Source organism: Amblyomma maculatum, chromosome 10 (assembly GCF_055883805.1).
Source record: "Amblyomma maculatum isolate TAMU_Amacu chromosome 10, ASM5588380v1, whole genome shotgun sequence".
NCBI classification, from domain to species: Eukaryota; Metazoa; Arthropoda; class Arachnida; order Ixodida; family Ixodidae; genus Amblyomma; species Amblyomma maculatum.
In genome coordinates, this window is record NC_139353.1 from 2,450,842 (window position 1) to 2,463,603 (window position 12,762).

Genomic DNA, 12,762 nt, shown 5'->3' on the forward strand with positions numbered 1-12,762 from the left:
TTCAGCCATCCTTCTGATGTTTTGGAGGCCTGGATCCATACTGAGCTCACTCAGTATTTGGGTGTGCCTATTCCAGGCACGGTTTGTCTATTCCCCATAATTTTCAGAGCTAGTGCAGCAAAAATGTTCACGGCAAACGGATTTATCTTTTGGCTGCCTTGCACGCGCAGTGAACTCCATCTTGATGAAATGCCTCTGCATTTTGTGCACACCAAAAGCAATTTCTCCGCTAGACTGTACTCACGATCGCCTCTTGAAGCCTGTACCACACACTTTGAGCTTCACGGTACACAACAGTTCATTGAGGCACTCCGAATTCACAGTACTGAGCACTGTCGTCTGCACTGTGATAATTTGTATCGTCAGTAGGACGGGCACCACAGCTGTCGATGAGGCAGACTTTTCTCTTCGTCATTGCGGTCAACTCCAACTGCTGTATCATTTTTTGCTTTTTTCTGGTTTTCAACCAAGTCCGAAGATTGCAGTATCGTGTCGCAGCGGTCGCTTGGCGCTGACGCCTACGCGCTCGGTAGGCGTACTTCAACCGCGGTGCCGTTTTCGCTCGCCGTTGACTCCTGCACATCCTTGGAGCTTTCGAGTGACGCTGGACGCTTTGGAAGTTGTCACTGCACGCACTCTTTTTCTTGCGAAATTTTGTGACAGGCGTGGTCTCATATCGATCACGTCTTCTAACAAAATGGCATTTTGCAACGGCGGGCTGGACTTCTGCCGATGGGCCAAGCAGACGACGCATGGCAGAATCTGCCAATCAAGTGGCTCGATTGCAGTCGCGTGCGTTTTGCAGTGAACAGAACTCATCCTTTTTGTATTGTTTGTGGTTTTTCTCAGTAGCCATTGAGGGCAGGCGAGCAGCAGCAGCAGGAAATTGAAGCCCAGAGTGTGCTCTTTCAAACGAGCCCAACATGGCCGAGATCGGTACGGTAGAACGGCAGTTCCGTGTAATAAAAAATCTGCTTTTTTTTTTTTTCGTCTGCTACTGCGCAAATTCTGCCTGTGCGACGATCTGAACTCAATACAGCAGAACCCTGATATAGGAAAAGTGAAAGTCCCAGTTCATCTTCCATAGACAACTGTACATTTTCCCCCCTTTCTTAGTAAAGACATTTTGTATAGAAATCGGTTATAGTAAAGTGCCTCTGGCTGCGGCAATGCCTTCCCACGAAATGACATCGCCGAGTGTTCTTTTGTCTTTACCGCTAGGCTTAGTAGCACTAAGAAGACAATTTTATGTAAGCCTTGGAGCCGTGAGGGAAAGCATGCAGCACATATGAAAAAAAGAAGTAAACCTGTCTACAAACATGGTAAGAAGGCAGCGTGACCCGTTCAGAAGGTAAAGGAGAGTAAAAGTGCAATGAGAAATAGGGGAGGGAAGAAACGACCGAACATTCACAGCACTATGTAGCACGAGGCAGCAGTGGCAAGAACTGGACGTGCAGCATGTGCGGTTTTGCAGCCTTTGACTGCCGTGCACATTTCTCACCTATTGCGTTCTTAGTAAGGAAAGCGAAGATGACAGTGTTCATGCAACGTTTTTGGTTTTCACATGAAATCAAGCATTCATAGCCACATTGCCCTTATGCAAGATGAAGTACTTCCGCAAGATCTGAACAAAAAATCTTATAACTGAAAAAATGGGATGAAAAGATAGTAACAGAGAGATAAAAGATATGTTCAGGAAGTAGCCATATGTTACCAAACGGCAACTTCAGGACCATGTTATCACCAACCGCCGATATAGTAAAGACCCTGGTATAGTAAAGATTTTTGGTGGTCCCACTGACTTTGCTATAAAAAGGTTCTACTGTATTATGCTGAAAGTACTGACTTTTGGAAGAATTGCTGAACTTTAAGAATAATAGATTCCAAAAATGCCATTATCAGAAAATCAATTCTTTTGGTTATTTTTTGGCCGAAAAAGACCAGTGTCCCCCCTTTAATATGTGTACCTTGTCGGAAATTTGGCAACTGGTGAGATTAAAGAGCTGTGCGTTGCTGTGCACTTGTCAACCCACCACCAATTCTTGGGCTATAAAATTACTGAGTAATGACTGGCAAGAATTTTGTTGTACCTGTGACTCGAGTACAAACGACCAGAGGTGTAGAAACGAAAATAAATTATGCCACCTCGAGAGGCGGACGGCACTTCCAATGTGCTGCTTTGGGGCATTTGTTTGTGCACTCTGGTTTTCCCTGGTCACCTGCAGGCTACACATGAGTTTTTAGCTTCAAGTAGGCAAATGTTATTTAGGATTTCAATCAATCTGCACATTTTATTTTCACCAAAGAAGGAATGTCCTATGCAGAAAGGCACTGTGGCACTAGTGTTTCTGAGGCTCGGACTTTCTCCTCACTGCTACCTCCTTTTCACATATACTTGCCTGCACAATCCGAGACCCTTTACAAGGATGATGTATGTGTGTGGAACTATCGAGAGCCAGAACGTCATGAAAATTATCGGAGTGTCTTGCATTTGCTGGAACTAGAAACGAAAATTTGGTGGAATGTGTTGTGAACATTTATTGCCTGTTGTGCTTGGCTGCTGCTGTGTTTCTCGGCTAGTACATTTCATTTCAGTAGGCCTCTATGCCTTATTGTACTGTGCTGCTATATCACTATACTTAGGGGTTGGTCGTTTTCGTTTAAGATAAAAATTTTGTACACGGAATTGGGTTTGGGAATGCGGTTTTAACTGACAGAGGTTAGTATGCAGCGCCGGCTGGCTGTTGAGTAGGAGTTACGCAGTGAAAGGGTCTGTTAATGGAGTATGGAAACCAGGAGTGTAGCGAGATAGTGATAATGCAGTTGTGCATACTCGGGTACTGGTCTGATACTCTACATGTCCAGACGCTCTGCATCATTGTTATCTGTTAAGTGGACCTCTGCGAGAACAGTGGCGCGAAAACTTGCATAAGCTACTACTGAATCAAATAATTGCACTGAAGAAATGATGGCAATTCCCTTTTCGAAAACATTTCCTGGAAAAAGAAGTGCGTTCTGAAATGAACTGTGAAAGAAATACATTCATTTTTTAATGAATGGGAACTGAAAATTCCAACCGATAGCTACACTACAGCACAGTGCCCGAATGGAATGGGTGGAGTATGTCTGCCACGAACAGCTATGTGGTATTAATTTTGAAGTGAGGCCAGAGGAACAGTTGGGGCCAGGGCATTTATGAGAAAATTAAAACAGCACCCCAAGGAATGGAGGGCAGCACTTGAAAATGCCTATCAGCTGAAATGAAAGCTGTAACAGGTGGAAGCCAAATGAAATAGTAAGCAGGTGGCTGGGCATAGATGGAGTTGTTTGATGTGACATGACATTGAGTTGGCAGGAGCTGCCACTAATGGGTATGTGAGAGAAATAAGATTGGGGGATTCATGGTTAAGCAAGCAGCAAATCATGCTTACATGCGTGAGGATCGGTGGACAGGAGCCATTCACACTGCCTCGAAGGCGGAGCTACAAGGATTTGCAAATCTTCTTTTATGCTTGTCTCGAGGCAGTCGCCTGTTAAAGTGCAGGTACCAAATTTTAGTTGTGTTCTTTCTTTGGAATGACACAGAGCAGATAGATGGCATGAGGCAGCCACATTGGTTGTACCAACAAGGTGCAAATAATTTACAGATCGTATCGCACTTTTTATGTGTCTCATGGGACCTTGTCTTTTGTGGCACTGTGCTGTTCAAACCTGAACGACGTAAGAGAAATTTGGTTATTAAAAAATTCTAAGGGGCACTTTGGACCACTGAAGTGCGATGAGGCAAAAGCATCTGTTCGCGGTGGTCCGAAGCCCTCTACTACAGCACCTCTCTCTCTATTTTTAACTCCCACCTTCCTCCTTTTCCTTATGCCTTGGTTAAGGTGTCCGCGGAGAATTGTGACAGATACTGTACTTTTTCTTTCCTGTAAACCAATTTGAAATGCCGCTGATGCCTGCTGTACTGTGTCTGCTTCTATATGCTGTCTGGTGCGGCGTTCGAGGAAGCGCCAAATGAAAGGCCCCGACGGACGCCTACATTGAACGCCCGGTGGGGTCAGCTTTGTATAAGCGTGAATCGCCTGGTGACGTCATAGCCACACTCATTTCAAGGCACGCTATACTACACCACTGATGATGTCTCATTTATTTTAAGGTTCGACATACTACACTACTTTGACATCGTCATTAATTTCAAGGCACAACATACTACACCGCTGATGATGTCACTAATTTCAAGGTATGACATGCTACACTGATGACGCCATAAAACAAACATTATGGACAGACGGACACAATCATGGCCGCGAGCCATTAAAGGGTTTTGCCTAAATACTCTGCCGCTGTAGGCACCTTCCACACCTCGGTTTGGGTATGCTCTCCCCATTCCAAAAAGGCATGTTAAAATAAATTTACTGATGATTACGTTACTTCCTAAAGGGAAATTTGAGCGCAGCTCATCAGTTATTTCACCTTTGTCGATAGATTGAGGCAAAGGTTTCGAGCAAGACATGCGTGTACAATGACAGACAACTATTTTATTTTTCACACATATTCCTTCAAGGAACATTCCACTAACAGTTCTTGACTGTCATGAAGGAAGCTTTGTGGTCGGAGAAATGAAGAGAGCAATTAAGTTATCGGAAGGTTGCAGGAGGCAGCACGTGGGCCCATAGGAACGTTGCGCGGTGAAGAGACTAATGTCACAAGCTGCAGACGAGAAGAACCTTCGCAGATATCTTAAACTGACTTGAAAATGCTGTAGCCAAAGCTAGCAAGCGTCTCATCGAGTTTCTAGCAGTATGTTTTAAAAGAAAATGAGGGCGGGCTAAATCCTGGCCAGGCCTTCCTCGATCGGCTAGAGATTCCGACTATCAAACTAGCTGTATATACGCACACTACGTTAAAATATGATGCTTTTCTTTGTGAGTGTGTGAATTATCAGCTACTGCACATGTTTGGTTTGTTTTGCGGGGTTTAACGTCCCAAAGAACTCTGGCTGCGAGAGACGCCGTAGTGGAGGGCTCCGGGAATTCGACCACCTGGGGTTTTTTACCGTGCACTGACATTGCACAGCACACGGGCGCCTTGCTTTTCTCCTCTATCGAAAAGCGGCCGCCGAGGCTGGGATTCGATCCTGCATCTGTGGGAACAGTAGTCGAGCGCCGTAACCACTGCGCCACCCCGGCGGGGGGTTACTGCACATGTTATCCTGCAGTTCGGTGTGGGCGCTTTCATTATTCATGAAATGATTTTGCAGTGTGCACCATGTCTTCCACTTGAGCTCTGAAGCGTGCCTTTCATAAAGAGTTCACAGGAATGGAAAGGCGCAGTATCTGTCACACTTGTTTCTGTCACACCTGTTTCTGTGGACAGCGCTGTTAAGGAAGGAAGGAAAATGGGAGTGAAAGTGGAACTGGTTACAGTGGAAAGGCGCAATATCTGTCACACTTGTTTCTGTGGACACCTGAATCGTGCCATAAGGGAAGGAAGGAAGGTGGGAGTGTGTCTAGCTGGTTACAAGGGACAACGCTGACGCCACGATACCCAGGAACAGGCGTCAAAGAGCTGCAAAATTTGGCGTGTTGGAAACTTGGACCTTTATACAACAGCAGTGCACGAGTGGCCCTTCTCTCGCTATTGTAAAATGTGAACCAAGTGTAATGAGTTTTCTCCTGGGTGCAGGGCTTTCTCCCGACCTCCAGTCCATGGAACAGATCAGGCGCATCATGCGACCAACGGACGTCCCTGACACAGGTACGTTAATGTGGGACTCTTTTGCTTGTGCTAGCCTACAATTGGAGGCAGTGCAGAGACAATGCTTATTTACCTGGATCATGTGATGAGACGCGAGACGAGCACTTCAAGAAGGGCATGTGGCAGGGACTCTCAATTTCTACAACTTTTCTCCTTTTGTTGTGAATAATTAGTGCGGTACAGGCACTCTTCTTAACTTTTAAATTAACCGCTGCATTCTGAAATTGCCTTGATATCTTGCATGCTTTGGTTGTGCGGTGGAGGGCTTGAAACATTTAGCTCCATGCTTTCTCCACCTAACGGTGGCTACCCTTTGCTGTCTGCACAGTCTCTTGTGCGGTTCATAGCGGCACTGTCTTGCAGAAGCGATCTTTTGCTGGTGTCTGCTTCTCTTTGGTGGTGGTGGTATAGAGTCGTTGGATGCAGCATACAAGATATGACTCCGGCGCCACACTTCGTAGTTGGCTGTGACACTTGTGCAAGTTCTAGCTCCTAGCAGGAGTTAAGTGGATGTGTCCAATCACGGGTCATCCCTGCGTCAGAAGTGGTAGCAGCAAGCGTGATTGGTTGGGTGGTTTTCAAGCATCTGTTGATCAGTTCATTTCATAAAGTGTGCATGCTCTCTACACCCGGGGATTGCTTTCACCATGGGGCATGGACCTTTAACGGTGTTCGCAAAGTGCCAACCAGTGACACCTGGTGCTTTACTTTTGATGTAGGCCTATTGTGCGACCTGCTGTGGTCTGATCCGGACAAGGATGTCCAGGGCTGGGGCGAGAATGATCGCGGTGTCTCCTTCACCTTTGGGGCTGATGTGGTCTCCAAGTTCCTCAACAGGCACGACCTGGACTTAATATGCAGAGCACATCAGGTGGGTACCATGTGGAGAGTTGCCGTGGCATCCTCACAGGAATGGGGCTTTTAAATGTTTTACACTTCATCTGCTACATAGAAATCTTTATATAATGGATTATGCGGGACCGCCTAGAATCATTTGTTATTTTGAAATATTGTTGTAATAAAACATTTCCGGTTATACACCATTGGCGAAATGTAGGTATGAAAAACTTACCTTGGCAGTTGACACGTGCGCAGACAAGCAAAACCTGAAATGAAAATCTTCCACTGACTTCAAAGGTGCTTTGTTTGAATAAATAAATTGCTTTTCTCTGTCACGTGGAGTACACGACAACGCACTACACTACACCTGCGTTGTATGTTCGCATCACGAGCAGTTTGCGCTGATGTGTGGCTCGCACCTCGCTGACGTCGCGATTGTCTGTTGCGCTCATGCCGGGAAAAATTTTCAGCAGTGCATGGTCCACAAACCGTGGACGTCGCAACCGCAGGAGTTGGCGGTGGTGTACGTGGCAGGCACGCACGGGAAGCCCATCGCTGGCTCCGCGATCCACGAGCAGTTTGCAGCGGCATGCTGTCCGCATGTAGTCTCCTGTCGTACTGTACGCGGAGGCGGGTGGATCACACATTGCCGGCATCGCAATCATTTTCCACGCCGTGGAAAGTTTGCACTGACGCACATCCGTTAATAGTCGGCGGTGGGCGCACATGGCCCGCACATCGTAGACTTCACGACCTCTAGTCGCGCTCTATGCATCGCGATTAGTCTGCGGCGCCACACGGCCGGCACGTCGTCATCTCTTCTCGTGCTGTACGCGCTGCGAGAAGTTCGCGGAGGCCCGCATGCATGTAGGAAAGGAAACTAAGGAGGGAGCGTGCGGCAATACTCTTGAAGCCTAGTCATGAAAAATAAAAGGAAGCAAGTCGGTCTCCACGTGATAGCGTGCAGTGATATCTACTAATGCTGCGTATAGGGAACCCAAGCTCAAGTTTTGCCGCACAACGGCAGCGCCGCATTCCTGGCATTGTGGCGAAATGTGAAACGATGGGGCTTCACCGGAACAGACGCTCCGCTAGCGTCCTGTGCACGCGCGGCGATCACGTTGCGTCTGGCGGTTATTTGGCGATACAAAAACGCTTCCGCTGATGCGAAACGGATGTACTAAGTAGCATTGTGTCATGGGAAGCCACAATAGTAGGCGAAGCACCAAAAGACTAGGCTCACGTGTGAAACTTTGCAGATTCCTTTGGAAGCGTGTCCGCAAGACCTGTTTTTCAACCGCATGACAGCGTTCTGAAAAGTCTCGCATTCTTTGTGGAAACGAAAAGAGCCAATTTCCCCTTTCTTCGTAAACTCAGAAATGTTGACAGTTGACAGACTCTTGGAGAGGCATCAAAAAAGTACAGTGGTTTAACACCATGCATAAAAAGTGAAGAGGATGGAAGATTATCCTGCTCTTCGCTCCCCGCGTGTCTAGTTTTGACGATTTTCTGTGCTCTCTCCCTGCTTTGTGAGTGCTCTGAAAGCAACGAATTCAACAGATGAGACGTCCGCGATCGAGACTGATGTGTGAATGTGCCTTAAGTGTCCACAGCTGCCTTCTCATTTTTAGCTTTTTTTTTCGTGGGTGGGAGCGGCGTTGGAAAACATGCCTTGCTGAGACGCTTTTACAGATTTTCGCAAATTGGCCAATAAATGAACCAATTATTATTATTATTAATAATAACGAAGATATGTCGGAAGTGCAGTACAAAAGTGATCCTAGCTATATGGCTCGACTGACATTACTCGCACAGAGCACCCCATTCGCGTCACAGGGTTTGCGAGTGCAAACCAAATATCATAAAGGAAGCACAATCATTTAATAAGAACTGAAATAAAACGCAATGTACTACAAGCTTGGATTTCACCTGCCTTCCGAGCCAGCGAGCCGGTTATGTCGCGTGCAGCACACTGAGTACGCATGTGCTTATGAGATTGCTAGCGTTCTTGTCTTTAGAGAAACACCTCCTTCGGACTATATACTTATTCTTCTACTGCACGATTTCCTTTGGTAACATTGTAATAATAAAAAACAAATCCGTATATAGATCGCATGCTGCAGGCCAAAACAATGGTCAACGAGCGGGCCACTTTATTTCACAGTACTGATGATACTTTAGCAGTTTTTAAACATAAAATATACAATAATGTGGGACGCATTCACAATCAATATTTACTCATCCCAGTCTGTTGTCTGCTCTACAGTGCAGACGTGAATGAAAAGTTTCCCGCCTATAATCAAGTATCCTTCATGAAAATATGCATCAAGTTGCCCAATCAAGACTGAATGCAGATGGCATGTCGCGGTGCGCCTGCGGGGGCGCGTCAAGGCGCGTGCTCGTTTGAGAGAAAGCGCACGGCGCACGCCGTGAAGGCAGCGAGCTGAGCCGGCAGCGTCCAGTGTGTGCCCGCGCAACAAAGCAGGGCGAAACGTCTGCACGTGTGCGGAAGCGAGCGAGCGAAAGGAGAAAACTTGCACGGGATGCCTAGGTGGTGCTGCCGCGTGTATCCCCAGTTTCTATTTTTCTGTCAGAGATGGCACTCCCTGTCAGGAGCAGCAGCGCCGATCAACGGTGCTTTGGAAGCCTATAGCGCATGCGCAAATCGGCGAACGGGGAATCTGCGCGATAACCCATGCTCGCCATAGCAGACAGCAGCGCGCCCGCGCCAAGGCAGACACATGCATTGAAGGCAATCAAGAGATTGCCTTGGCTTGTGAAGGTTGGCCTCGTGACATCCCGCTCTGTCCTTGGTTTTTTAACCTCCGTGCCCACACGTCGTGATCGCCTGTCGCGATGTGTGCGCCTTGAGTGGCAAGCTGTGATCGCACGACGGTAATAGATCTCTGACATAAACAAATCTGCGCGACTACCCTTCCCTTCTGCACACTTATTTTCTTCTGTTTCTGATGATAGAAATGTTTGGATGGTAAGGATATTTTTGCGACTCCGTGAAATTCGTGTCACCGAGGTTCTACTGTACCTGGGCGGTCTAGGGGTAACATGAATGTAAGGGTCCTGGTAGGCTGATTCCGATGGCACTTTCCTGGAACGGGACTAAAAGATGAGGTCTAAATGTGCGACAAAAAAAAAAAAAAAAAGAACGCAGTGTGCATAGATTTAAAATTTTATTTCTCTCTCATCGGGGCAATCGGGCTGAGAAGTGTGCTTCGAGACATCTGCGAGCTGCTACGCAGCATGTTCTCTCTGTGCCGCCGCCGATGCTAATTGTTCCGTGCCCACCACCAATGTTTTCACTCTGCGTGCCGTTTAAACATGCTGAGATATTCTTTATTTCATCACTATCTCCCGCCAAGACAGCAGCCACCTGCTCTGTGGGTCGCGCGCATCAGATGTTTCACTCGCAATGTTCATCTGGCGCCTGCTGTCAGCAGTGATTTCCCAACACAATCCCCAGGGAGCAGGGGTGTTTGTGTTAGTGATGTTTTTTGAGATTGGATTGTATTGTGGGACTGGATGGGGCTGGAATTGCTGCCTGAGAAGCAGGTAGGCACTGTGTGGGAAAGAGGGGGACGCTTTTCCGGAATGACACAGAAATTGGCAGTGAAGTTGGGCGCTTATATGGATGAGGGCGCTTGCTCGGAACTTTACGGAGACTCTCTGTAGTGCAGTCGTTAGGGCATTCGACTACTGGGCCCAAGGTTGCGGGTTCAAATTCCAGCCACAGTGACCAATTTTTGATGGAGGCAAAACGCAAGGCGCCCGTGTACTGTGAGACGTCAGGGCATGTTAGAGAATCCCAGATAATCTACAATTTTCGGTGCCCTCCACTGCTGCATCCCTCATAGCCCGAGTCACTTTGGGATGTTAAGGGGGGACACGGGTCTTTGGGACCAAAAAATGACCAAAAAACCGATTTTCTGAAAATGGCATTTTTGGAATCTGTGGCTATTAATCTACAAGTTCACCAATTTTCTTCTTCCAGAAGTCAGTATTTTCAGCATAATAACGAATTGAAATCATCGCGCGGGCTGAATTTGCGCAGCAGCAGACGATAAAACGGCACAATTTTCGTTGCGCGCAACTGCCGTTCCGCCGGACCGATCTCGGCCATGTTAGGCTCATTTGAAAGAGCGCTTTCTGGGTTTCAATTTCCCGCCGCTAGCGCTTGTCTGCCCTCAATGGCCACTGAGAAAAATAACCACAAAGAAAAACGAAAACGCGGCGTCTGATTCGCTGCTGAGCGCACGTGACTGCAACTGAGCCATCCGATTGGCTGATTCTATCGCACGTCGTCCGCATGCGGCGGGCCAGCAGCCGTTGAAAGCGTCCGAGACGCCATTTTGTTCCGAGTCGAGACCGAGGCGAGACGATGCCCCTCAGTAAATTCCGCTCGCGCCACAAATTCGGCAAAAAGAAGAAGAGTGCGCGCGGCGACAACTTTCGGAACCGTCCTGCGGCACCCGAAAGCTCCGAGGATGTGCAGGAGCCAGCGGCAAGTCAAGAAGTCCCCGCGGCCGAAATAGGCCTAGCGAGCTCGGCGGCGCCTACGCCCAGCGGACGCGTCCGCCACGACACGACGATGCTGCAGCCTTCGGACTTGATTGAAAAGAAAAGAAAAGCCGAAGGAATGCTGCAGGAGCTGGGTTCAACCGCAGCGACGAAGAGGAAAGCGGATTTCATCGCCACTTCTGACGCCCGTCTTCTTGACGCGACCGGCGGTTGCCGTGCGGACGATACGACGTTCACTGTTGTGAGTTTGGAGTCGCTAAACGAACTGTTGTCTGCTGTGAAATGTAAAGTGTGTGGCGGGGATGTCCATATTTCAAAAGGAAATCGTGAATATGGTCTAGCCGTTAAACTCTCTCTCGCGTGCGTTATTTGCGGGGACATTTCATCGGCATGGAGTTCGCCGCGCGTGCAAGGCAGCCAGAAGATAAATCCGTTTGCCGTGAATATCCTTGCTGCACGCGCGATGCAAAGTACCGGACATAGGCAAACGGCGCTGAATGATGTGTTTGCGGCGATGAACATATCTCATCGTGGCCTGCACACGAAAACGTGGCAGGACTACGTAAAGAGTAAGCTGACGCCCGCAGCAACACGCGCAGCCGAAGGAGTGTTGAAAGACAGCGCCCGTTCTGTTCGGCAACTCTATAACGAGTTGAACCTTGACAACCCCGGGAACATTTCTGTCTCTTTCGATGGTTCATGGATGACCCGGGGTCATTCATCCCACATCGGTGTCGGCGCCGTAGTAGAACTTTTTACTGGACTGGTACTTGACTATGTAGTTTTCAGTAACTTTTGTGCTGGGTGTGAGCGTGGGCCCAAAGAAGGTGACCCGTCCTATGAGGCGTGGAAAGAAAGCCACTTGTGCCAAAAGAACACGGACAAAAAGTCCAGTGAAATGGAAGTTCAGGCCGGACTTGTTTTGTTCGAAAGGTCACTGGAGAAACATGGCCTTAGGTACACGACCATGCACTCAGACGGCGATAGCCGCACATTTCTTGCATTGCAAGAATCAGCTGTGTACGGCTACATCGAAATCAGCAAAGAAGATTGCACAAACCATGTGCAGAAGCGGATGGGAACGGCCCTACGCAATGCAATTGCCAAGCATAAAGGTGATGCAAAAGAGAGCTTGAGTGGCAAAGGAAAGCTGACAGGCGACCTTGTCACCAAGTTGACATCGTATTACAGCTGGGCCCTGAAGTCCCATGCTGGAGATGTTGGGGCAATGCATAAGGCAGTGATGGCTACCTATCATCACGTAACCTCCAATGATACCGTGTCAAATCACACCCTCTGCCCGACAGGCGCAAACTCGTGGTGCCGCCAGAATGCTGCTGCAGCCAAGGGAGAGCCTGCTCCCAAGCACAGATACAGTTTGCCACCACATGTGTGCAAAGCACTTTTGCCTATTTATGAGCGTTTGGCAGACCCAAAGCTGCTGGAGCGGTGCCAGCAGGGAAAAACCCAGAACAGTAATGAAAGCTTGCACTCCCTAATATGGTCACTCGCACCAAAGGAGCGCCATGCGTCACTGTTCTCCGTTCAAGCAGCTGTTGCAGAGGCTGTTGTCCGCTTCAATGCAGGAAACCTACAAGCATGCTCAAAAATACTGAGTGAGCTAAATATGAA

At 48.1% G+C, this 12,762-nt stretch overlaps 1 protein-coding gene across 1 annotated transcript in view; it reads left to right on the plus strand.

Annotated features, from left to right (window-relative positions):
* Positions 1-12,762, plus strand: part of LOC146175383 (serine/threonine-protein phosphatase PP1-beta catalytic subunit) — a 35,795-nt gene that overhangs the window by 10,569 nt on the left and 12,464 nt on the right. The window contains exons 4-5 of the mRNA XM_084581724.1: positions 5,686-5,757; positions 6,477-6,628. Of these exons, the coding sequence (XP_084437850.1) occupies positions 5,686-5,757; positions 6,477-6,628 (224 nt within the window). The remainder of the gene's footprint in view (positions 1-5,685; positions 5,758-6,476; positions 6,629-12,762) is intronic.